A 27498-nucleotide genomic window follows, 5' to 3' on the forward strand; every position below is an offset into this window, starting at 1 on the left:
CTCTCTCTCTCTCTCTCTCTTTATTTCTTTGTCTGTGCTTGCGTGGCTGCATGCATGCGTGCGTGCGTGCGTGTGTGTGCATGTGTGCACACAATATGTACATCAATAGGCCTGTACTGTTTCCGTTTGTAATGTACACGTGCTCACGGTTTTACGTACAGATTCTGTGTGTTCTTCCTACGTGTGCGTGCGTGTGTGTGTGTGTGTGTGTGTGTGTGACACACTGCAGTGCATTAGACGTGCAGCAGGCAGAATACCACGGATTGGGGGGCATAGGGCACACCATTATGATGGTAGGAGTATTTAAAGAGTGAGTGGGTCTGGGCTGCACTCAGTGGCCCTGAGGAAGAGCGGCTAAGCTCTGAAGGGAGAGACAAACACAATACATGTAATGGGAAAGGGATTCTGTTTAGTATATAGCACCTCTGTTATTGTTCCTATAGTGTACAGTACACGATTACATTACATTCTGAGCACATAATTAATGCCACACATTAACCATCGGATATGTATTATGTTAATGTGTTTAAGTGTTTCCCCAAACACTAGTTGTTATTGCCATGCACAAATGTGTAATAGGTCTGCGTTTCTTCAGTGATATGATGATGCAGAACCAATCCATTGCACCACCACAAGCATTCTCTACTCTGTCTAATGTGATTCGCACACGAAATGCTCTTTGATCTGTTATTGACGTACTCGTCTCAGACGTATTATACACCTTGTAGTCCCATTTGAACCCGGTGTCGACTCTTCTTGTCCATGTTGCCTTTGTATAGCCTAGCTGGTTGCCTTCATTAATTCACTTTCACTTGAGATGAAATAAGAACAAAGGAAGGAGCTGGTCCAGAGTCAGCCCTGAGCCCACAGAGAAGAAAGGAGCACCGAACAGTAATTTGGTAACACCCTGGTAAATTTACATCTTGTGGTATTAATAGGTTGGAAATCAATGAAATGGCTAAGGCTTTGAGAGAGAGAGAGAGAGGGAGGGGAGATAGAGGGGATCAGGGGATGTGTGATGGAGAGAGATGAGGGAGGGGGTGGGCTGGGCTGGGGGGTGCAGGAATATGAGTGTGTATGCATTTTCAAGGCGGTCTTTCTGTTGCAAGAAGAGAAGGAGGAAAAAAGAAAAAACAGTAGTCTAACAGGGAAACGAATTGGTCGAGCTACTGATGAAGGCATGAGGATTGTTGAGGAATAATGCGATTTATAGTTGCGGAAACTGACATTTCGGGAATGTCCGTGTGCTACTGAGGTCTTGTGCTCCGATGGCTGTGTGTTTCATTTGAGCCAGAGAGGTGAAATCACCTAAACGGTGTGTGAAAGAGGAGGGGGGGGAAACGGAGAGACAGAGAGGGGGAGAGAGAGAGAGGGAACAAGAGGTGGTGGAGGGGGCGGGGGTGTGTATATGGACCGACCTCGCTGCTTACGGGACCTACAGGCAGGCACCCCGATTATTGTGCGCCTCTCTCTACTACTCTCATCAATTTTTTGGGGGGGAGGAGAGGACAAAAGAAACCGGGGGGGAAATCGGAGGAAAGGCCCGGGATCTTTTAAGTCGTGACGGCCGGGGCCCCCCAACCCGAGTCCCCGGACTTCGCCGCCGCTTGCTCGGGGTTGTCTGGACGTTTGAAAGAGGGTGAGGAGTCGGTCTGGAGAGAGAGAGAGAGGCGGCGGAGCGGCCGGACTGACTGACTGCGAGACTGGGGTTTCCTTTCCTGCCCAGCCAGACACACACACACATACAGCAGCGGGATTGTTTCCCTGCTCGGCTCCGAGAGGGGCCTTGTGAAGCTCCGTCCTCAGGTATGCATAGCATCAGCCCTGGGCTGGCTGGCTGGCTGCTTCTCCCTGGCTAGCCTTTAGCTGGCTTTATTTAGGGGGTGGTGGTGGGGAGGGTGGGGGGTCGTCTACTGCCGCATCCCCATCATCATCATCATTCACAGATAGATCTCTTATATCTAGCAGTGAACGGTATTTGTTGCTAACCTAAACATATCAAAACGGTATGTTGTTCCCCCCACTGTTTCTAAAGGGGGCTGGCTGGGTGGGGGCGGTGGTGGTGGGGGGACATCTGCACCTAATCACCTCTCCTTTGTAGCTAAAGGTTGCTCGCTCAATGTCTGCCTGCCCCATAGCCCTGCTTTTTAATGAAGTGCATTGTTCACACATAATGCATTTCTACAATAACGCCACGAATACAAGCTCAAATTAGCCTTCTTCTCGCTAGCGTACGGGGCTAATAGTGGTGGATATGTTGTTAGCCATAGCCAAGCTAACTCGCGCATTTAATTTGCAGCAGTGGGATAGCAGGATGAGGGAGGGAGGGATCGGGCACTGTAAGCTAACGCTAGCCTCGCGAAGCTAAACTACCACAGGCAACATTAGCACGACCTGCTAATGGTAGCTAGCTAATAGAAGTTAACAGGAGACAAGACAGTGTTGAGTTGTTGTTGGTGAGGGACAACCCGAGAGACACCCGCAGTGAGAGGAAGCAGAGGTGGTTTTGATAAAAGTCTGCAACAAACACAAACATATATATATATATATATATACTGTCTGCGCCTGTCCTAATTATTATAGGCCAGACTTGATTTGCTGACTAATTGACTGCATTCAACCGGTAATTTGTGTGTTTTTTTTGTTATTATTATGCTTGCCAAACAAATCGCCTTGCCCTTGTAATAACACGGCAGAATACAGCGGTGCGAAATGTCGTGCTGCCTGTGATTGATTATAGCTACCAAACCAACCCAGCTTTAAACTAAACGGATGAATATATAGACCAGATTCAAAGATGCTTCTTAAGTCTAGCCAACTTTTGACTGCATCACCTCTAGTTCCACTTCCACACAGGGTGGTGGTGGTGGAGGTGGTGGTGGGTGCCTGTGTGTGTGTGTGTGACTGTGTGTGTGTGTGTGTCTGTGTACTGGAGCTGGTCGAAGATGCCACCTTGGGCCCTGGCTGTCCTCATTTGGCTTCCAAACCGTTTGTTTTGTAGTCAACATATTGCTTTGTCGTGGCTTTCGCCTTTATTTTATATTTTTTTCGTGGAGGGACAGACAGTAGGCTGACAGGAAATGGGGAGAGAGATGGGGGGATTGATTGATTGATTGAAATATGTATTAACAGTTTGCAGAATTACAGTACATTTCAAGCACAAACTCAGTACAAAGACTGTTTACTGTGAGTGGACGACCCAATTAAGCATTACACTTGTTTACAAGAGGGTCCACCATGTTCAATTCATCAAAACATTTAGAGACGTACAAATAGACACTTCTATATAGTCAAAGAACGGAACAGGATTTGTCTGTCTGAAATTCTTTATTAGGAACAATCCCTTGATTCACAAAATACACTTCATACGTAAAGACACTTTTTTACAAACAATTCAACCAGACAAAACTAAACAATACAATTCCTAGATAAACAAGAAACAAACAACAACAACAACAACAAAACAACAAGTCAAACTGCAACAAGACAACATTTCACATAACATGGACATAACGTAGACATAACACATGGATCATTGCATCATGGATCTGCTACAGTGATGATTAGTGAAAACATGAACAGATAGTCTCAAGATGAGAGGACAGCACAGTTTTAAACAAATGAAAAGATGTTATTGAATGAATATGGACAGGTAGATGATTGTTCCAGTCACAAGGAGCTTTGAACATAAAATATTTTTTGCCAACTGATGTGGGTATATTGAAGTAAACCCGTGAGCAATGATTTCATCAAAAAGGAGGTAAAAAGGGAAAAGAAACATACAGTGAGGGGAAAAGGGGGGGCGGTGGGGGGGATCTTTATATATATCCTAAATACTATTTAATTTAAATATAATTTATTTTTTGGCATCTGCCACTATACCATGAGATGCCTGAAGAAGGTCTTTGACTGAAACGGTGCCAATACAGTTCGTATTGCAAGTGCAGCCGGTGTGCAGGTCTCTGTGCACTTTATGTGCATTTCTCTGAAGGCATCTGCCACTTGAATTAAACCATTCTGACCTGAGATCAGATTCATACGAGATTTCCACTATGGACACACACTGGTCTGATGAACCCATTCTGACCTGAGATCAGATTCATACGAGGTTTCCACTGGACACACACTGGTCTGATCAACCCATTCTGACCTGAGATCAGATTCTAAAAATGTCAGTCGTTCTTCGATTTTTTTCAAAAATAGCAGACCTACAAGCTCGTAGCGCGCCACTCGGTGGCGCGCTATGAGCTTGTAGATCTGCTATTTTTCAATAGCTAAAGCATAACATGATGCTGAACACCAAAATGGGTTCCCGTTCAGAATGGGTTAAGTCGACTTGATTGATTGACATCAAAAAGGGCCTGTCAGCTCAAACCCTAATGCAATACTTTGTTTTCAAGAGTGTTGCTGGCTGCTCACAATGTCTGTAGAATTACAAATTAAATCCAAAACCCTTTTACCTATTCCATTTTTCTCCCTCTATTTATACCATTCCAAGTGCATTATACTGTAAATAACGCCACCGCCGCTATTCCAAAGCCGCCCCAGGTATATTTTTATTTTAAACTACAGTATTTTCAGCAATGGAATTCTATTTTTTTCGGTGGGTTGATCTTGTTGAGCTGGTCATTTTCAAAGTAGCTCTCAAGTAAAAAAAAAAGTATGGGCACCCCTGCTGTAGGCTATTACAGTATGTACCGGTAGTCATCATATGGAGATCAGAATATGGAGGGTTACGCTATAAACAAAAGTCACCGCAGGTTTAGGTTCGGGCCATTGAGCATTTTATGTGTTTGTGATAGAACATAATTGATTGATTTATTAACAGCTTGCAGAATTACAGTACATTTCAAGTACAACTCAATATACAAAAACTGTTAACAGTGAGTGGACGACATCACGACACCATAAAGCATTACACTTGTTTACAATAGGGCCCACCATTTTCAATTCATCAAAACATTTAGAGACGTACGAATATACACAACTATAATATAGTCAGGAAATCATCATAGGAGGTAAAAAGGGAAAACAAACGTATACAGTGAGGCGGAACAGGGGTGGGTTTTCAGATTTTATGGGGCTTTTACGGGGCTTCTTATATTCCATGCACTCCACAAAGGTGGCATTTTACCCCTCATTCAACCCTAACTTTAAATACGTGATATATCGGGAACCCCTTTTGGTGTTAGCATTATGTCATGCTTTAGCTATTGGAAAAATAGCAGATCTACAAGCTCATAGCGTGCCACCGAGTGGCGCGCTACGAGCTTGTAGGTTCTGCTATTTTTGAAAAATCGAAAGAACCACTGACATAGAAACATAGCTTTTTTCAGAAAAATGTCAGGTTGTAGAAGAACATTTTTAGAATCTGATCTCAGGTCAGAATGGGTTAAAAGAATTGTCCCAAGTCCTCTCATTGTCAGAGAGGGAGAGAGCACATCCTGTATAGCCTGCATTGGCTCCGGCAGGTTTTCTGTAACTTTGTGACAGTGTTATTTTGTTACCGTAATTGCATGCTGCTGTTGCTAGCCCACTTTCCTCCCCCTCCACCCCCTGTTTGTTATCACCAGCCCGTAGGGACTGCTTTAAGGCTTGCGTTGCTGAACCTCTTAATCGTTATTCCGTCGTGTTGATAGTAGCAGGCGGGTGAGAGGGGGGGGGGGGGGTGTGAGCCATGATGCAACATCAACCAGTACATAAAAAGAAAAGGACAGCGTATCTGTGCTGCCACCAGGAACACTAGAATATCTAAATATATTGTCGTTGTAGTATCACTGCAGGAAATTGGGTCTTTTACTAATTTAGGAGAAATGGTGGTACCCTGTCTGACACCGTGGTCCTATAAATAGTGGGGCTCTTCTCTTTATGGGTCTGGATGCAATTATGCTTGACAAGTTGTTTTTGTATGTTTAATAGCCAATTGTCAACATCACAACTTATACATAATAGTATATTATATATACTGTAAGTATAATGTACCCTATCGCAAAAGTATAAAGTATGTATGTATGTATTTATGTATGTATGTATTCTTTTATACTTTAGAATGTAGTGATGGGGTATATTATGCTTATATCTACTCTATGTATATAGAAGTTGTGAAGTTGACAATCAACTCAAATATTAAATGAGACATTTGATTGTTGACAAATGACTATAGGAAATGGCATTTTCGTCCAGCAATAACCAGCCCTTGCAATTTCATTAATATATGCTAATTACTATGTCAAACACTAATTAACCCAGAAGATGATTTTATGAATAATAGTGTAACGTTTTTTTTCTTTCAAAAAAACAATGCAAGTTTAATGATGCAATCTTGGCATTAGTCCAAGACAAACGAGGGCTATTGGAGAAGAAATGTAATCACGGGTGCCGTTTGTGTACACTGACGTTATTGTCTTTTTCTGTTCTTTCAGACTCACAAAGGCCCTCCGGTCAGCAGTGGTGGGAAAAAATGAATTCAATCGCATGGAAATACCGGGGAGAGACGAAGAAGAAGGAAGAAACCGAATTGACTAAACTTGAAGAGGAATTAATGAATCGCCCTCCTTTTGGAATATCGTGGTTATGGAATTAGGAAGAATATAAAAAAAGACAATAGGCCGAAAAATACCCAGGAGGGAACCGAGAAGAATTCAATCTGAACACATTAAATCAAGCAATTATTACACAATAGGGGACCAAAGACTTAGATTACAGTCCAAGCAAATACGATACAGCTGCCGAAACAAGCAAACATTTCAAAACGCCATTCGAGAGGGAATGAATGTCCCAGAAAGTCTCACACTCGGCAACAACAAAGAACGGTCGTCGAGGATATCGATGGAGTGTTTGCCTCTGGGAATGTTTCGTGAAGAAGGACTAAATGTGGACCCGTTGGCTAGCATTGCTACAGTTATCCTGTCACGCAGGTGTGAGCCAGTTCCGAACAACAAACCCACGTTGTATACTCATGAACTGAACAACTGCTGCGACAGAAGGCAGTCTTAATGGTTACAGAGACACCTCCCCCCCCCCACACACCCCCCCCCCCCTCCTTGCACATGGGAGGGACACCGTTGAATCCCATCTCTCTCTGTAGCTCTGTTTGCCCATGCTCTTATTGTGGCGGAGGAGAGAATGACGTTTAAAGACATTTAGAGTTGAAAATCTCAAAGTGCTGTCTGGTGTGTCAGTCAGTCAGTCGTGCTCGATATTCTCGCCTACTCAGTGCCAAACTTGCTTCAGCTTCATGGGACTTGCACTGTCTACGTCTTCTGTTTTTTTTAGCAGTGTTTTTCGTAGCAGTGCCAGCATCTGCTGCAGAACTTACCTATTCTTGTGAATTTATTTTGACTGTTCCGTTTTGAAACAGCCAACCTGTTACACAAGTTAGTGATTCTCTGTCTCCTTTTCTTTTTGGGACGGGAAGACAAAAACCATATCATCATCATCATCGTCGTCATCATCAGCATATTGCAGAAGTCATCTTTAGACCATTTCACTTATTGATTATCTGCCTCAACACCACAGTGTTCACCTTTTTTTGCTGCTACAACAAGTCTGACTACAACATCTGTGATATATTCCTCTGCTTTATCCCTTTTGTTGGACTCCCTGAAAGACATTTCCTTGCTTTACTGCCAGCTGAGAGACTTGCACTTTTTTTTAATTTGAATTATTATTATTATTATTATTAATAATACACAAATACTGCCATAAGCCTTTCACTTACTGATGTGATCAGAAGCATTCCCTGTAGACATTGACAGACATTTCCATTTTTACAACCCCCACCCCCCCCCAAAAAGAAGTAAGAAATGCAAAACTTTTCCAACAGTCCAGTGCCCCCGTCTCTCCCCCCTGGTTTCAGCGGGAGGGGTGGCGTCGTGGGCCCCCCCTTCCCCCCACAGCCAGCAGACCCCCAGATCTCCCCGAGGATGGCGGAGGATTACACGGCCATGCAGCAGCCCGGCCTCCACCGCGCCCACCACCACCACCCGCCGCACCACCCGGGCCAAGCCTCCGCCGCCGCCGCCGCCAGCCACATGCTGGCGTACGGCGCCCGGAGCCGGGGCGCCGCCGGGGGCGCCGCCCCCGGGGAGGGTAACGTCCCGCTCCAACAGGGTAACATCCACAGCGGCAACGGTAGCAACCCGTACCGGAAGGAGGCGATGGATTATTATTTATCGATGGCCGGGAAGGAGAGGCATCGGAGAGGAGGAGGAGGAGGAGGGGCCGTAGGAGGAGGAGGGGCCGGCGCCATGGGCTTTGGGGCGAGCTTCGGGTACCCCAACATGGACGGACACATACCTCACCAGTACCGACACGCCGGGTCGGGCTCCGCCGCGTCGTCCGGCATGATGTCGCCCTACCTGATGGACTACGGCGCCTCGGCCGGTTCGGGTGGCGGCGGCGGCGGCGGTGGTGGTGCGGGCAGCGGCGCGGGCGGAGGCGCCGGAGCCTTCTCTCCTTCCCAGCAGTACAACATGAGTCAGAACCCGGCCATGCAGTCGGTGGCGGGCTCCCAGATGCAGCAGCACCGCCAGCATGGGCAGAACTACCCAGCGCTCCACCACGGGCAGCAGCAGCAGCAGCAGCACCGGAGCTACCCCCACGCCGGGCACAGGATGACCCCTGCGCAGTACCCACACTACTCCCCACAAAGTGGGGCCTCCACAGGGTCGTCAGGAATGTACAGCCCCCCGCCGCCGCCGCCGCAGAGATATCACGACGGCGGGACCGGCGCCGGCTTTGATCCCAAAGTCAACAGCTCTCCTAATGTCAACTCTAATTCAAACTCGGCCTTGAGCGCCGCGGCTGCTGCTGCTGCCGCTGCCGCTGCTGCTCCAAACAACGTGGGGCCGATGGAGAATGTTCCACAGAGTTACCACGCTTCAAGTTACCCTGCGTATTCCCCACAGACACATTCACTTCACAAGCAAGCCACACTGCAGCACCGCAACTCGCAGCACAATTTGGGGGCAGGCTACGAAAACTCGGTAAAGATGCAGCATTACCACGGTCCGTCCCTCGGCGCCGCGTATGCTAAACACCACCAAGCCTCCAATCCCAATATACCTCATCCATCATCGCAAGAAATAGCCAAATCCCCAATGCACTCCAGTGCTCAGCAGCAGACCCAAATTAACCAAAACTTCAGCCCCATCTCCAACCCCTCCCCAGCCGCCTCCGCAGTGCAATCCCCCAGCTGTAGCTCCTCTCCTTCCCCTTTGATGAGTGTCTCGGACGCACACGGCAATCCTTCGGGACACGGCTCTTCACACCCTCCTCCTCCTCCTCCTCCTCCCCCCCCCAACCCCCGTAGCAGCGCCCACAGTCACGGTAGATTACTACAGACCATGCCTCAGCTGAGTCCCACGCCCAACTCCAACAGCAGCGTCAGTAGCTGCGGCAGCAGCGGCAGCCATAAGGCCCAGCAGGGCATGAACGCAGCGGCTGCCGCCGCCGGTCACGCCATGGGCCGCGGCAGAATGGGCACGCACGCGGCCGGCTCCAGAGAAGAAGGCTCCTCCATTTATCCACCCTCGCCTCTCGATAAAATCCAGGACTCCGGCCTCAACAGTCTGAATGCCTTGACTTCACAAGTAGCCAATCTACCAAACACGGTGCAGCACATGCTTCTCACGGACACGGTGCTCTCGCAGAAGAAGGGGAAAGACGGCGGCGGCCAGATGCAGCACGGGGCGCACCACGGCGTGCCCCCGCCGTCGCTGTCGTCGTTGTCGTCGCAGCCGAGGAGCCGAAACGCCAGCGCCACCTCGAGCACCAGCACGGTTCGAGACGGAAGCGGCGCGGGCGGCGGAGACGGCGCCGGCTCCGAGGCCGGCGCCGACGAGGACTCCTCGATGTCGGAGCGAGGGCCGCCGCCGCCGGGCGGGGCCAAGGCGGAGCGCGGCGAGGAGCCGTTTCCCGAGGGAGAACACCGTGTGAGAGTGAGACAAATGAGCGGCGCCAGCAGCGGCTCCGAACCCACCGGCTACTACCCTCCTCCGCTGCACAGTCAGAACCGGCAGCAGGCGGGACACGTGAAAACCATCACCTCGGAGACCGCGGCGAACCAGCCGGGTGTCGCTGAAGCGAAACCGAGCGACGCTCACATTCCTCCTCCTCCTCCGTCGTCGTCTCCATCCTTTGGTTCCTTGTCGTCTGAGCCGGGTCCAAACGCACGTTCCAGGCCTCCCATGTCCTCGGCGCCCTCTTCCTCCGTCGCGCCTCCCCCTCAGAACTCAAACTGTATCTCGGAGCCTTCTTGTGCCACGGATAACAACAGATATAAGATAATAGAGGTGAAAAATGAAGAAGTCAAGGCAAAGGGCACCCATCCGTCGCAGGGAGGAGAAGTGAGCCTACGACAGCACGGGCCGGACGGTGACGGCACGCTGGGCGCCGTATCCGCTCTGCACAACAACGAGAGGGAAGGAAAGCACCAGGCGGCGTCCGAGGAGGCGCAGAACGCCGGCAGCGTGGGCGTGATCGTCTCGGCGCGCTCGGAGGGAAATCACACCAACAAAAGCAAGCATCCTCAAGACAACTGCGTGGAAGAGAAACACTACTTCAGAGACTCCAGCAGCCACAACGGGGAGGAAGGAGTGGACCTCAGTGTCTATTCCTCTCATCACCAGCTGCACCAGAAGCCCAATTTCGGGCGGTCTCAAAACCATCCCCCGGCTGCCGCGCAGAAATACGGCTACTCGGAATCCCCGTATGGCGCGGCGGACATGCCGGCGAAGAACAGAGGGAGGCCTGGCCCGGCGGGCGAGTCTAATTCCAGGTACCCGGGTTACCATAACCAGTCCCAGTCCATCTATGGCCCCGTGCACGCCAAGGACGTCGGAGGCCCCGCCGCGGCGGACGCGCTGGGAAAGCGAGGGGACGGCGCGGGCGCTCGAGTTCACGAGGATAACAATTCTCAAATCCAGCAGTTCCCGAGCCTTTTACAGGAAGTGCTTCAAGGTTACAATTTAGACCGGCGCTACGGCCGCCCGGAACAGGCGTTCCCGGCCCACCTCCAGGGCCAGCAGCAGCAGCAGCAGCAGCAGCAGTTTCAATCCAGACACGCGTACGGCGTGAACGACAGTATGAGGATGCAAAGTGCCCAGTCGGAGGCGTCTGCCCAAATGGCCGTCTCCAGAAAGGCCCCGCAGCCCCACAACCAGGCCCCGCAGCCCCACAACCAGAGGCAAGGAAGCAGCCCCGACTTCGCCCCCGAATCGTCGCACCCCTCCCTGAAACCGGAAGAGGCCGGCGGCGGCAAGGCGTCTCAAAATGCCAACGAGAGAAACAAAGCGGTGAGTCACACCCCACAGCCTGCCGTGTCCTCCGCGCCGCCTCCGCCCAAACACATCAACCTAGCGGACTATTCGTTACCGCAGAGGAAAGCCCCGTCTCACCTGACCACGCCATCCTCTGCCGTGCAGGAGCTGCTCCTGCAGGAGGCGGAGCCGCTGGCCGGCGGCGCCACTGCTGCTGCCGCCGCTCGGACCGAGTCTCCCAAGTCGTCGGCGGGATCCCTTTTAGCCCCGTCGTTGTCGTCAGAGCGGCGCTCCGTCATCTGCGATGTGTCGCCGAACCGCCGCGGCACGCCCGAGAGGGACAGGGAGGGAGAGAGGGAGAGAGAGAGGGAGAAAGGAGGAGGAGGAGGAGGAGCCTCCGTGATCCAACAGCCGTTCTCCTCTCCGACGACGGCGACCAATGATCTGAGCAAGAATGATCTGGGAGAGAAACGAGTGAAGCTGGAAACGGACACGAAATACGCCGGTCCCGCCCCCGGCCCCGCCAATCCACAGGCCGACCCTCAGCGCGGCGGCGGCGGGGCCAAAGAGGCCGACGTGGAGTATCATTCCAAGTCTATGCATTCCTCCGTGGTTCTGAACGCCGACCTGTACCGGCGAGGTAACGTGGACTCTAACCCGCTGTCCCCGCCCTCCAGGCATCAGGCCTATCTCCACAGCGTGGATCTAGCGGCCGCCGGTCACCCCGCCGGAGGCGGCGGCGGCTTCCCGGGATATCGATACGGCGACGCCAGAGAGGCCAACAACAACGCCATGCCGCGCGGCAGCGCCCACTTCCCCCCGCACCACCACCACCCCTCCTCCTACCACAGCCTGTCCCCCCAGGCTCAGATGCAAAACCCTCAACAACAAGCGGCGAATAAGCTTCAGATGTACGCACACCCCCGCGGCCCGCCGCACCACCACGACATGAACGACTGGGTGAGCGCCATGAACAGGCCCGCCAACGCCAAGGACATGATGCTGTCGTCTCCGGGGAGACACAAGCTCAGCCAGGCGGAGCAGCAGAGGCTGCTCGCTGCTCAGACGGACGCCATGGCCGCCGAGACGCACGGCGTGAGCAAGCCTCCGCTGCTCCAGCACCAGAGCGCCTACTACGACATGAAGATGTGGGAGTCCACGCATCCGCCCCGAGAGGCCGCCGGGCCCATGATGATGATGGAGGCGGGCGAGCCTTACTACAGAACACAGCCTCCCCCTCCTCCTCCTCCCCCACTCGCTCCCGTGGCGCCGCACGGCCCCCCGCCCCTCACACACACAGCCCTGGTGGCGGCTACCAACGCCATGTCCGAATCCGACGTCGTCAGAGGAGAGGACAGCAAGCCGCCCCGTCCGGCCCCCGTGTCCAACTCCGTTAAGCCCCCCGCCGACATGACCCCCGCGGTGCCGGGACAGGGACAGCGGCAGCCCAAAGCCGGGGGAGACGCCAACCCCTCCTCCTTGATGCTACGGAGGAGGGTTCGTTCCTTCATCTCCCCCATCCCCGCCAAGAGGCAGCTTCAGGACGGCCCCCAGGCGTCGCAGCGGGGCGCCCCTCCCAACTCGCACCACTCCCCCGGGGCCCAGTCGGAGTCGAGCCACCACAACGAGGACGACTCCAGCTCCGACATGCCCTGTCCCAGACTCTCCTCCCCCGTCCCCGGGCAGAACGCCTATTCCCAGTCTCTGTCGCCGAGCGCCAAGTCCAAGGCTCTGCCCCAGCGGAGAGGACGGGGTTTGAAGCTGGAGGCCATCGTTCAGAAGATAACGCCGAGCACCAAGAAGCCTCGAGACTCCAGCCAAGAAGACTCCAACCATTATCTGGGCTACCCTCACAGTAGCCAGTTCAGCGACTCTCAGGACCAAGACTTGGCTCACTTCTCCAGAGCGGACGACGGCTACATGGACGAGGGCCACTCGCTGAACGACATGCTTCCCTTCAGAGGCGTGGACGAGGCGGGGCCTCTGCCCCCCTCCGCCTACCCCTGCGACCCCCACCCCACCGCGTCCCAAGCCGCCAAGCAGACGGACTTTGACTTTGGGCTGGGGCCCGCGGCGGCGTCCGGGGCGTCGTCATCGGGCGGGGACAAGGAGGACTTTGCGTTGCTCGGCCCTCTGCCCCCTCCCCCGCCACTGCCCCGCCCCGTCCAGGGCTCGCCGCCCCCCTCCTCATCGGCGCTGTCCGACATCCAGCACTTCACCAACACGTACCAGCAGCTGGAGACGCGGCGCGGGGAGCAGTCGGCGGCCAACCTGCTCCGCCAGAAGCTGCAGGAGAGCGTGGGCTTCGACGACTACGGCGGCGGCGACTACTACGGCGCCACCACGCCGCCCCACCACGGCCAGGGCCACGTGCTGAGCAGGTCGCTGCCCATGACCCCGGGGCGGTCGTCTCTGTCGCCGCAAGACTCCAAGGACGGCCTGGTCCCTAAAGGCTACTTCCCGTCGGGCAAGAAGAAGGGCCGTCCCGTGGGCAGCGTGAACAAACAGAAGCGTGCGGCGGGCCAAGGTGGCGGCCAGACCCCCAGCCAGGCCACGACGCCCACGCAAGGTCAGGACGGCTGCGGCGGGCCGCTGGGGCAGCCGGCCTCGCCTCTGGAGGACAACGACGTCACCATGCACAGCGTGGACCACGAGGACGAGGCCGGGACGCCGTCGCCGCGCCCGCCGCCCTGCGCCTCCTCGGAGCTCGCCTCGCCTCTCCTGGCCCCGCCCGTCTTGACCCAGGTGGTCAAAGTGGACGCGGAGACGCCCGAGGACACCCCCCGGCCCCCCCCGGAGAGCGAGGTCAAACCCCCGCCGCGGCGGAGGAGGAGGAGGGGGGGCGTGAAGGACGAGGAGGAGGGGGGTGAACCGGGCGAAGTGAGGGGCAGACAGAGGAGGAGGAGAAGGGTAGCGGGCACCGTGACGGTGACCACGATGACCAGGACGTCGACCAAAGATGACCTGGATGTGTCGTCTGGGGCGGCAGGAGGAGGAGGAGGAAGCGGCGGTTTCCTCCAGGACGCCAACAGGAAGGGCCTTCCGTTCTTTCCACACATCCACGTGGAGAAGAAAGTCCCGGAGATCGGGGCGGTGTGCACCATCGTGAACGGCGAGGAGGAGAAGGTGAAGGGGAAAGCGGGCGGCGGCGGCGGGACCGAGTCTCCCCTGAGCTCGGCGCTCTCCTCCTCCTCCCAGCTGTCCCGGCGAGACCGAGACATGGAGAAATGGGAGCCGGACGAGGCGGAGACCAACGCCCAGTCGGGGAAACGCCTTCCCTCGTCGGGTCACGTGGTGTCGGGGCCCGTCATCACGGAGACCAACCACTCGGGCCGGCTGCTCTGCTGCCTCTGTCAGAAATGGGCCAATTACAAGCACCTGGGGGACCTGTACGGGCCCTACTACCCCGCCGAGTACGCCGCCAAGCTGCCCAAGAACCAGCCCCAGGTCCGACAGGGTCAGGTGACGGCCGCCGGAGCCAATAAGACGCCCCCGGGAGGACCGGCTCTGTTGGACACCAACGCCAACGTACTGGCCGCCATTCAAGAGACGCAAACGCAACACAACGCAGAGAACATGCAGATCACGAAGCCCTGGAACGAGAGCGACTACAACAACGCCGTGGGCCTGCAGGCCGCCAGCCCAACGGCCCTGGGCGGGGGGACGCCGTCTCTGCAGGCCGGAGGAGGAGGAGGAGGAGAGGACATGATGATGATGTATCTGTCCGGCAAGATGGGCGGCTTCCCCCCCTCGGCCCCGCCCCCCCACCAACACCACCACCACTACCACGACCACCCCCACCCCACCACCACCGCCTGGGGCCCCACGACGACAACCCCCTCCCTATCCTGGGACATGAACCTGGACGTCAGACCCATCCCCGAGCTGAAGAGGGAGCCGGACGTCGAGAGTAGTGTCGTCGTCATCGACGTCGACGACGACGAGCAGCGGAAGCCCAAACTGCAGCAGCAGCAGGCGGCGCCACAGACAACAACAACGTCAACAACGGACGAGGCTCCCCAGAGACCTCCGCACAGGAAGCTGACCTCCCACCCGCGCTTCAACAAGCGGCGGCACAAGTCGGAGTCGTCGTCTCCGCGGCGCATGGTGCCGTCCAACAGCAAGGCCTCGCTGCCCTTCCAGCCGCCGCCGCCCGCGCTGGACTCCCTGGGGCCCCTGGCGCAGCTCGCCCAGCTGCCCCAGATGCCCATGGACCCCGAGGAGCTGTGGGTGCACGAGGGCTGCATCGTGTGGACCAGCGGCGTCTACCTGGTCAACGGGAGGCTGCACGGCCTGCAGGAGGCCCTGGACGGAGCCCGGGATACGGTGAGTCACGAGGAGTCGGTTAACCCATTCTGACCTGAGATCTGATTCATACGAGGTTTCCACACTGGTCACACACTGGTCTGATTATAACCCATTCTGACCTGAGATCAGATTCTATAAAAATGTCAGTCGTTCTTTCGATTTTTCAAAAATAGCAGACCTACAAGCTCATAGCGCGCCACTCGGTGGCGCGCTATGAGCTTGTAGATCTGCTATTTTTCAATAGCTAAAGCATAACATGATGCGAACACCAAAACGGGTTCCCGTTCAGAATGGGTTAACTTTTCGATATTATTAAATAATTCCCCGTTCATTTTTCAGCATAGACTTTTCAAAAAGTATTTATTTAAAGACGTTTACGCTGCGGGACAAAGCCAACTCTTGTCGTGACAAATCAGGACAATAAACACAATGTTTTGGGCCGAACAAATAATTAGGAAAAAAGAAAAAAAAACGGCAGGTTGTTTTTCTTCTTTGTAATTATTTGTCTCTGGTCCAAAATATTGTGTTTATCGTCATGATTTGTCTAGACTCGAGTTGGCTTCGTACGACACTTAAAAGGTCGTTAAATAAATACCCTTTGAAATGTCTATGGGGAAATTGCATTGGGAATTATTTCCTGGGCCTGGCGTTGTCATGAAAGGGTGGCGGGACTGCGACGCTCTATGGAAGGTGAATTTGACGTCATGTGTGTCTGAAACAAATTAGCTTATTTTTGTGGCAACACAAACATTAAATGCCATTGATAGGATAATTTACGTCTTATGTGGATGATGAGCAAATCGACTGTTTTAATTCAGCTCGGGGCTTTATATATATATATATAAATAACAAAAATGCAGTTCTCATCTTACATTTCATATATGTAAGATGTAGAATAGCCAATCTACAAGCTCACAACGCGGCGCAAAGCGACACATTGTGAGCTTGTAGATCGGCTATTACACATCTTACATAATATATTAAATGTATTTTCACTTCTTCTGATGCATTGGTTTTCTAAGTTATGGAATTTCTTTGATGTCTTCATGAAATGACGGAAACAAGTGATGCACAGTTTGATACAAGTGATACAGTGTTTTGTGGCCCACCGTAGATTTTTTGACAGCTTTAGTTTTTTTTTGTCTTTTTGAATAACACGTCATTTTGTTTTAGTCATATTTTGGTCATCCGAAATGTTTTAGTGTTAGTCTAGTTTTAGTCTACTTAATATCCCACGATTTTAGTCGACTGAATCTACAGTTGATTTTGTCGACAAAAACATGCGTTTTGGCTGATGGCATTTTGATGTTATACTCGGTTGCTCGCTGAAAATAGCCTATCTACAAGCTCAACGCCACACGTTGTAGATTAGCTATTGGCTGTTTTCAGAGCACAACCAATCAAATTGATCTCTTCTCCACTAAGCCCGTCCCTAACACCACATTTGTCTAGTTTTTTTTATTTGTTGACAAATATGTCGGTAAGTATCCTTAGTCAAAGTTTTAGTCATCGTAAATTTTTTATTTAGTTTTCGTCAGTGAAAAAAGGTAGTTTTTGTCGTCTTAGTTTTAGTCACCTGTGAGGATAAAGGTGTGTGCGTGCGTGTGTGTGTGTGTGCGTGCGTGCGTGTGATTGTTCTTTTATATGTGCACTGTGGCTTGGCCATAAACACTTAAAAGGCTACGTCCAAATTTGGAGACTGTAGTTAAAAAAAAAACGACACCACTTTAGCCGTTGTCGGCACTTCATCGGATAACAGTATAAAGTGCATTTTACCACCCTACACACACACACACACACACACACACACACACACAGACACACACACACACCGTCCCTCCGTTTGTTTGTATGGCATTAATAGAATACGTGTTCATTGATTTTTTTATCATCTGGCGGTTGCCCTTAGTGAATCGTCACTGTTTACTACACTTTCTGTGATGTTATGGATTTATTGTCTTACTCTTTCTTCCCCAACTAACTTCTCTCTCTCTCTCTCTCTCTGTGGTGTTCTGTTCCTCAGTGCTGCTCCTATTGTGACATGGTGGGCTCCACCCTGGGCTGCTACAGCAAAGGCTGCACCCTCCAGTACCACTACCTGTGTGCCATTGAAGCCGGTAAGTTTAACCCATTCTGACCTGAGATCAGATTCATACGAGGTTTCCACTGGACACACGCTGGTCTGATGAACCCATTCTGACCTGAGATCAGATTCTAAAAAAATGTCAGTCGTTCTTCGATTTTTCGAAAATAGCAGACCTACAAGCTCGTAGCGCGCCACTCGGTGGCGCGCTATGAGCTTGTAGATCTGCGGGGATCGGGAATATGTGTGTTTTAAAGCATTATGTTATACTTTTAGCTGTTGGGAAAAATAGCAGATCTACAAGCTCGTAGGCACTCGGTGCTGCGCTAAGAGCTTGTAGGTCTGCTATTTTTGAAGATTTGTTAAAAGAAATGTGGCGCAAATCTTTTTGAATGTATATTCTACTCATTTGTGCAGAATGGCCAATTTCAAGTTTTCAATTGTATACAAAATATTTTTTAAATAGCAGACGCATTGCGAATGCACAGATCACAAATGCACAGATAACTCTGAGAAGTGACATTCTAGGTTAATATCGGATTACTGATATCAGCTGTTAACAATTCCAAACACGCAAACCCGAGTTAAATAGTGAGAGAGTGGCGACACTAGCGTTGACTCCCATTGTAACAATGGCATGCGGAAGTGCTCATTCTATCTCAATGGGATAGTTCCAAATGTTTGGAACTATAGCCCATAGTGGTCACCCACTTTGTGGCAAGATCAAAGCGTGTCGCCACTCTCTTACTATTCCACTCGGATGCAAACATGACCTGCTTTAATGACTTCAGTCTATATTAATGAGTAATGACTAGTATTAAAATGTTCTGATCTACAAGCTCCAAACACGTCGCAGTGCGACACTTTTTGAGCTTATAGATTTTTGCTATGAGAGTAATATGCAATGTGGCTCGCTGGAGTGAGTGTGGAAATATAGTGGCCTTCTGGAGGGAGCGTGGAACTATAGTGGCCCTCTGCAGTGAGTGTGGAACTATAGTGGCCCTCTGGAGTGAGCGTGGAACTATAGTGGCCCTCTGGAGTGAGTGTGGACCTATAGTGTCCCTCTGGAGTGAGTGTGGAACTATAGTGGCCCTCTGGAGTGAGTGTGGAACTATAGTGGCCCTCTGGAGTGAGTGTGGAACTATAGTGGCCCTCTGGAGTGAGCGTGGAAATATAGTGGCCCTCTGGAGTGAGCGTGGAACTATAGTGGCCCGCTGGAGTGAGTGTGGAAATATAGTGGCCTGCTGGAGTGAGTGTGGAAATATAGTGGCCCTCTGGAGTGAGCGTGGAAATATAGTGGCCCTCTGGAGTGAGTGTGGAATTATAGTGGCCCTCTGGAGTGAGTGTGGAAATATAGTGGCCCGCTGGAGTGAGTGTGGAATTATAGTGGCCCTCTGGAGTGAGTGTGGAACTATAGTGGCCCTCTGGAGTGAGTGTGGAACTATAGTGGCCTTCTGGAGGGAGCATGGAACTATAGTGGCCCTCTGCAGTGAGTGTGGAACTATAGTGGCCCTCTGGAGTGAGTGTGGAACTATAGTGGCCCTCTGGAGTGAGTGTGGAACTATAGTGGCCCTCTGGAGTGAGTGTGGAATTATAGTGGGTGGCCCTCTGGAGTGAGCGTGGAACTATAGTGGCCCTCTGGAGTGAGTGTGGAACTATATTGGCCCTCTGGAGTGAGTGTGGAACTATAGTGGCCCTCTGGAGTGAGTGTGGAATTATAGTGGCCCTCTGGAGTGAGTGTGGAACTATAGTGGCCCTCTGGAGTGAGTGTCCTTGGGCAAGACACTGAACCCTACATTGCCTCCAATGAGTCGGTCGGTGTGAGCTCGCCACCGTCGGTGTGTGAATGTGGGGAAAGTGAGGACGCTGGCGTCGACTGTTCGCCGCTTCACCTCCCAGTGTATGAATGAATGAACCGTTGTAAAGCGCTTTGAGCACTTGGAAAAGCGCTATAAAAATGCAATTAATTAAAGAGATGTACAGATTAACCTAGAGTTGTTGTTGTGGTGGCTCATGGGTGTCCAGTATCCTCATCTTCTCCTCCCCTCTCCTCCCAACAGATTGCTCCCTGAATGAAGACAACTTCTCGCTGCGGTGTCCGAAGCACAAGGTAAAGAGGGAGAGGTTGGTTATCACCTTATCGTTTCTTGGGGGACATTCACGATTAATGTTTCACGTTTTTGATTGATTGAATATTTTATTAGGCAACATAAATGCAAAACAGCACAATGTACAGTCAGGCATCTTTGTCCAAAAAAAGGAATTCACCGAAAGAAAGACCTTGCGGCCTTGTTTCCATTCGGGTCCCGTCCACTCACACATGACATGAATAATACGTTAACGCAGTAACAGTAAAGTGATATAACAATAATAATTTAAAGAAACATATACATGCAATATACAGTATGCACAGTTTGGGGCCGAAGGTTAATCGGAAGGGGATTATTCGCACAAAGAGGCTGGGGCGATCACCTCCTCTCCCTTTGACCTTTGACCTGCTGACAGGTGCATTTTTAGGCCTGTCTTGAAGGAAGCCTCTGGAAGACTCTGTGGAAAATGTCCATTGAAATGTCTTTCTGCCACCGACTGTTAAGACCTGAGCATTTTTATGACCATATCGGCCATAAAAATCAGTATCGGAATGGCTTAAAATGAATAGTTATTTAATCGGTTTTCACCAGCTATTGTTTTAAATGAAAAATGTAGAACCAAATCAAATATGATGTAAAATCTTAAGTAAAAAATTATTTTAAACATATTTTGATTTTCAGATGGGGGCTCTGCGGCCAATTACAGATTTTTTTTGGGGGGGGGGTCCTTGACTTTAAATAGTTTGAGAACCGCTGAACCACAGAAATGTTTTTTCCCAGAAAACTGTCATTATTTAGAAGACATTTGTAAGAATCTTGTCTCAGGTCTTGAGGTTGATTCTCTTAAATTAAAAATGTAGTACCTCTAGTCTAGAACAAAAGCCAAATCAAATTATGATGTAAAATTTTAAGTAAAAATAAATTTTAAACATATTTTCAGATGGGGGGGTCTGCGGCCAATTACAGAATATTTTTGGGGGGGTATATAAAAACAGTTTTTCCCAGAAAACTGTCATTATTTAGAAGACATCTGTAAGAATCTTGTCTCAGGAGTCAGGAACCCCTTTTGGTGTTTTAAACATTATGTTATAATTTAGCTATTTCAGATCTACAAGCTCATAGCGCGCCACCGAGTGGCGCGCTACGAGCTTGTAGGTCTGCTATTTTTGAAAAATTGTGAAAATGCGGCACAGATCTTTGAATACATGTATATTCTTTCAGAAGACTTTTTTTTCCCATTTTTGATGTCAGGTCAAAATAGGTTAAGGTTTATTCTCCCTTTCACGTTCTCTCTCTCTCTCTGTCTCTGTCTGTCTCTCTCTGTCTCTCTCCTGTCCCTATAGTTTCCCCAGAGCAGTCGGCCATCCAAGTCCCTGTTGTACCTGGAGCAGTCGGAGAGAGGCTGAGAGAATCCACCAGGAAGAACGTGCACATCTGTAAGTTCACGCTCGGTGCCGTGTGTGTGTGTGTGTGTGTTTGTGTGCGTGCACGGGGCCTCTTTTATCTTTGAAGGCGCGCACGTCTGCATCTGTGCGTGTGTAGGTTGGTGTGTGCGTGCGTGCACATTAGTATGTGTGTGTGTGTGTGTGTGTGTGTGCACAAGCATTAACCCATTTAGGACGGGAACACATCTGTGTTGCCTTAGCTTTTAACCATTATTTGAAACTTTACCTGTAGTGAAAATATATTCTTTCCCAGTGAACGCATTTGTAGAATCAGTTCTCAGGGAACCCCTTTTGGTATTGGCATTACACTATGCTTTAGCTATTGAAAAATAGCAGATCTACAAGCTCGTTGCGCGCCACTCGATTTTCTTTAAATCGAAGAACGACTGACATATAGAAACATAGCTTTTTCAGAAAATTGTCAGGATGTAAAAAAGACATTTTTAGAATCTGATCTCAGGTCAGAATGGGGTTTTTAAGGGGAAAGCAGAAAAGGGAGCTAATGCGGCGTTCAGACTGTAGCTCATTAATGATTTATCTGGTCTGGTATGAATCCAGACAATCTGGTTGGTTTTTTTATAAACCCTGCCTTTGTTTATTCGACAGGGAAATTAGTTTCTCATAAACGGGTCCTTGAGCAAATAAATGGACAATTATGCAGGTCCTTCGGGCTGTTTGTTAGTTTTGTTTTTTTATTTTTCTTCGATTTAGGCAGAAGCAAGCTTCAGTTTAATTCTAATGTAACAATAAGATGAAAATGACTGTTTATTGTTCCCGGGCACATCTGCATACATTTGCCTATACGAGATGTACAGTGCGCGCACAATCCATTCTCAATGTGGTGGCAGTTAGCCTACTGTGTAAAGTAGGTTTTACAAGTACAGTACAGTAGTCTTGATGATCTTTATCAGAATCGGAAGACTTTATTGCCATGTTAGGAATTTGGTTTGGTGGACAGCCGAGTGCAGCTACAACATTAGAACAAGTGCAAGGACAAGTATGGTGGCCTTGGAGGCCACCATACTAAAAAGAAGAAGAAAAAAAAATCTGAATATTCTTCTCTCGTTTGATATAATTTAAAATGCGCTATAGGACGTGTACACATGTCCTATGGATCCGTCGGTTGGATTGCTTTATGACGTTACCACACATCGTATACGGTCTGAACCAGTTAACGTCTACGTGTGCCGTTACATGCCCATTTCAGCACAGCTTGAGCTTATTTCAACCAATTGTGCTGTAGTATAATATAAAAAAATGTCAGTCCACTTTTTTCTTTTGTCTTGGCACGGTGCCAGAGATCTTAGGCATGGCACGGTGCCGGGGCAAAAAAGGTTCTGCAGGAAACCCTGACGGATTTAACCCATTCTGACCTGAGATCAGATTCATACGAGGTTTCCACTGGACACACACTGGTCTGATTAATCCATTCTGACCTGAGATCAGATTCTAAAAATGTCAGTCATTATCAGTCAAAAATGGCAGACCTACAAGCTCGTATCGCGCCACTCGGTGGCGCGCTACGAGCTTGTAGATCTGCTATTTTTCAATAGCTAAAGCATAACATGATGCCAACACCGAAATGGGTTCCCGTTCAGAATGGGTTAAACAAATAATCAGGATTTGAGGTTCGTGGCCTGCTGAGCAGCGTGCACGACAAATATCTGCTCAGCAATTTGCGAGATTAGCTGCCAACAGACAGATACTATATATATATATATATATATATATATATATAATAATAATAATAAGATTAGCTGCCAACAGACAGATACTTGGCTGGATTCTACAATAGGTTGGGAGATATTATCTCTGCCTGGCAGAGATTATAATAATAGTAAACGTGGTGCTAAATCAAAGATATTTTAGAGGTAAAAGAGGATAAAAGCTGCTACTACTACTAGCTTTTGTTTTTTAAGGAGCATTCTGTGATTTGGAAAACGCCCCGGTAATGGCTCGTATACACACTGCCCGATATTTGCTCCGATTATGCTGTCGGGGAGCATTTTTGCGGAGAGAGACAGAGTTATTTAACGAAACTCAAGATTATATTATCGGGTCTGGATTGCATCTTGGTGAACTCTTGCAGTGTGTGATCCCTTGTCGGCAATCAATCGTTTAGTGTGAAAGCCACAAAGATAATATGACAGCCGATTCAAAAAAATAAAATAAAAGACTTGTGTAGTGTGAAATACATAACGATCTGATGACTCGCCGACAACTTTAAAACTAAAAAAAAAAAAACTACAGTGTGTAGGGGGCCATAACAAGGCCATAACAAGATGTGCACATGCACTCACTACAGTGGGGGGGACATGTGACGTGACAGACCAATAGCACCACCAAGGCCCGCCCCCGCTCCTTCATGATTGGCGGAAAACCCTTCTCTATCCCCCCCCCAGGGGTTAACTGGGGACAGGGAGGAACTCCTTATATGGTCAGCGCACTCTATAGTATAGGGAGGATTATCACAACAAAACAAAAAAAATAAGTGATATTTGAATTAACCCATTCTGTACGGGAACCCGTTTTGGTGTTGGCATCATGTTATGCTTTACCTATTGAAAAATAGCAGATCTACAAGCTCATATCGCGCCACCGAGTGGCGCGATACGAGCTTGTAGGTCTGCTATTTTTAAAAAATTCGAAGAACGACTGACATTTTTAGAATCTGATCTCAGGTCAGAATGGGTTCATCAGACCAGTGTGTGTCCAGTGGAAACCTCGTATGAATCTGATCTCAGGTCAGAATGGGTTAAGTGAAATCACTGAAAGGCCTTTTCATGTGACGCGAGTGCACAGAAATAAGCACGTTACTTCTTGAAATCTCTCCGTGTTCAAATTGGACGTGACTTTTTATAATCTTGGAAGTGATTAAAGGGACACTTCACCCTTTTTGCAAAAATATATATGTTAATGACGTTTAGAAGCTTTAGAACACACTCCTGGGGGTCTTTATGTGTGTAATATGTGGTTTTAGATATTTTAGATTGTAGCAGTGAGCCTGTTGTCTCTGATGTCATGGACACTGGGCTCACTTCCTTCCTGGACTACATGTTGTCTCAGTAAGACAGCTCTCCCCCCTATCCACAAGGAGGAGCAGTGCACCAAATAATTATGGGAATTGTAGTCCAGGAAGGTAGTGAGACCAGTGTCCATGACATCAGAGACAACGGGCTCACTGCTACAATCTAAAATATCTAAAACCACATATTACACACATAAATACCCCCAGGAAAGTGATCTAAAGCTTCTAAACGTCATTAACATATATTCTTTTGCAAAAAGGGTGAAGTGTCCCTTTAACTGGCAGCTACTGTGAAAATGAACATTTTTTAACATTTCAAAATGCTGTATATCTTGATTTGCATTGACTTAACATTTTTAAATTGTGTGAAGGCACCGTTATATGCCAGTGGTTGGTCACCGTTCAACATTGTTCAATTTAGAGTCAACCCCTTTTGGTGTTATGCTTTAGCTATTGAAAAATAGCAGATCTACAAGCTCATAGCGCGCCACCGAGTGGCGCGCTACGAGCTTGTAGGTCTTCTATTTTTGAAAAATCGAAGAACGACTGACACAGAAACATAGCTTTTTCAGAAAACTGTCAGGATGTAGAAGATTTTTTTAGAGTCTGATCTCAGGTGGTTAAGTAGCTTCTTCCTGACAGCAGAGATATATTTTATTACATATATATATATATATATATACACAACAAATACACATATTTCACAAGTGGTTGCAATCTAGTCAGGTAACCTGTTGGTCTACTAACCTATTACCCTGCAACACATTTGATTCTGTCTGCCTTACATTCTTTTGCAATGGCCTTTGCATCATCTGGCTGCTGCTATATAGTTCTTTGTCTCTCTCTCTCTCTCTCTCTCTCTCTCTCTCTCGCTGACATCATTGACGAATGACTTCTAAATTAGCCTGGGCACCATTTCATTTAGGGTATATGATCCTCTCGGGAGCGGATGACATCGTTACGTCATGTTATTTAGTTTTGTTTGGTAGTCGACAGGCAGGAACAACAGGCGGCAACTTTATTGAGGGAAAAGGAAGGTTCGCTTTCCTTTTTTCTCAATAAAAGCTACAGGCTACGAGAGCGTTTCCCTCCGAGGTGGTGGAAAGCCTGGTGAGGCGAGGTTACTTCTAAATCCTCTGTTTGTTTCCATCCTAGGTGAGGTCGGACGTCAGAAGACTTGAGAATTGTTTGTGAAGCAAAAGGATGAAACAGGAACTGGCATCAGACGACTGACAGCTCTCCGACAGAGAGGAGGAGGAGGAGGAGGAGGGGACCGTTTCTCAGCAAAGGAATCGACATAATTACTTTTAAAAGGTCGGAGGGGAGTGTTTGGCGGGGCTTGATGAAATACAGACTTTTGTTTTTCTAAGAGAATTATTGCTCTTTACTTATAGAGAGAATATATATTAAAAAAAAAAAAGATATTTGAGCGAACAAAGCAACGATCTGCAACAACTAATGCCGAAAGCAAAGCTGTTACATCGACAACAAGACAAGGACCTATAGGTGGAACACAGCCAGACATTGGGGTGAGACACAAGGTCTCAAAGGAACTGCCTTTTTCAAAGCAGACGGGAACACACGACTTCCTCTCTAGGCTTGACTTTTGAATTTCCGGAGATACAAAAAAAAAAAAAAAAGTAGTTTTATTCTTCTCATCCGTAGTATCATTTTTAGTTGTTTATTTGCTTTTGTTTGTCTATTTTCGTTTTTTGTTATTTTGTTTTTCTTTACAGGTTTTTCATTTGTTGAGTGCTTTATAAACCAAGTATTGGGAGCAAGGGCCCTCGAGGCACGTGGGGGCAGGGGGGGCACGGCGAAGGATTGGCCTAAGTATCTAAGAAGTAGTTATGTTATCATCGTTTTAGTCATTGCTATTATTATTATAACTATTCTTTTCTTATCTCCGTCAGTATTTACTCGTAGAAGCTAAATGGATGTAATCTCGCTCTATAACCTGGTCGGTTATATCACAAATTGGCCAATATGAATAATCACCATTCCCCAGGCAGGAGTGTGTTGCTTGGAATGTCAGGGTCGAGTTGCCACTGAGACATTAATTGCCTTTGGAGAACGGACATCTGTTGCCTTTTCAAAAGTAGTGCGTGGTTGGAGAGGAGTGAATGTGTGTGAAATTTGAAGACTTTAAAAAAAGAGAAAAGAACTAAAGGAAATGGAAGGAGAAAAAAAAGTGCTTATTTGAGTCCATTTAGGTCCTTTTTTGAAAAGTGTTCTTATTTTTCATCCCTGGGGGTTTTTATGGTACAGAGTATTCATGGAGAAAAAAAAGAAAAAAGATGACAAAAACAAAGAAATTAAATAGATGGGACACAATCTTATTTTTCAAGTAAAACAAGGAAAAAAATGTTCGTAAAACCAAGTAGCGAGAAGGAGAAGGACGGTTGCCGTTACTAAAAGGAGGAGGATGACACTAATGGAACGAATGCATGCCTGCCATATTTGACCAAGATGGCCGGAAGGAAAAAACAAAATACTTTTACGGACACAGGACACAGGGTTTGCGTTATGGTGGAACTGCACAAAGTGCGTTGATATTGCTTTGTATCGGAAAAAATAACGTTCGACTGACCGAGTGGTCGGGCGTTTGAGAAAGAAAAACATTCTGGATCTCTTTACGACGTTCTGGGGATTCTTTCCACGAATGACTGTAATGGTCCAACGAGGAGCTCTGCCTAAACCAAGTACTTTAAGAATGGTTTCGTTAACTCGGCGACACTACGATGATTTTGATCGGGAGATGCAAAATCCATTCAAAAAGAAACATTGCCATAAAACTTAAAAAAGAAGTGAGTTGTATGTGGTGTTGTCTTTATCCTTTTTTTATTGTTATTCTTGTAAAAAAAAAAAAAAAAAAAAGTCAAACTGACAACAGTTACACTATTGAATCCATGCTGTACTAGAAACTTGTCAATATGTATATGAATTATGAATACACTTTAAAAATGCTTCAAGAATGATCCGAGTCTTTTCCACGTTCACGTAAGTCACTTTTTGTTGCAAACTTGCAATGCCAAATTAATTTCAATTCGAATGTATTTTCATTGTTTTTTTGTCACTTGTATTCCTCTTGTATTCATCTGTTTTCTTTGCTTTGATGTGTCTCTTTCAATCTTGTTTTTTTTTTTCTTTTCATATTTTCTTAACTTCAGTCACTTTTTGTTCCATTGCCAAAACTAACTTCAATCCTAATATAATTTTGTTATCACCTATTTGTTACATTGCCAAAACTAACTTCAATCCTAATATAATTTTCTTATCATCA

General features: G+C 48.6%; 1 protein-coding gene across 2 annotated transcripts; it reads left to right on the plus strand.

Moving 5' to 3' along the window:
- Window positions 1-1441: 1441 nt before the first annotated feature.
- tcf20 (transcription factor 20) lies at window positions 1442-27498 on the plus strand. 2 transcript variants are annotated; one of them, XM_080776768.1, is made up of 6 exons: window positions 1442-1806; window positions 6423-15587; window positions 17593-17686; window positions 19713-19776; window positions 21086-21178; window positions 25371-27498. In XM_080776768.1, exons 2-6 carry the CDS (start codon window positions 7806-7808, stop codon window positions 25372-25374), a joined length of 8037 nt encoding a protein of 2678 aa, XP_080632894.1. In that variant the 5' UTR covers window positions 1442-1806; window positions 6423-7805; the 3' UTR covers window positions 25375-27498. The 2 variants fall into 2 exon arrangements, with proteins under 2 accessions (XP_080632894.1, XP_080632895.1); XM_080776769.1 differs by having other exon boundaries at window positions 19713-19762.

Source organism: Protomyctophum bolini (genome assembly GCF_963924005.1).
Source record: "Protomyctophum bolini genome assembly, chromosome: 11".
Classification (NCBI taxonomy): domain Eukaryota; kingdom Metazoa; phylum Chordata; class Actinopteri; order Myctophiformes; family Myctophidae; genus Protomyctophum; species Protomyctophum bolini.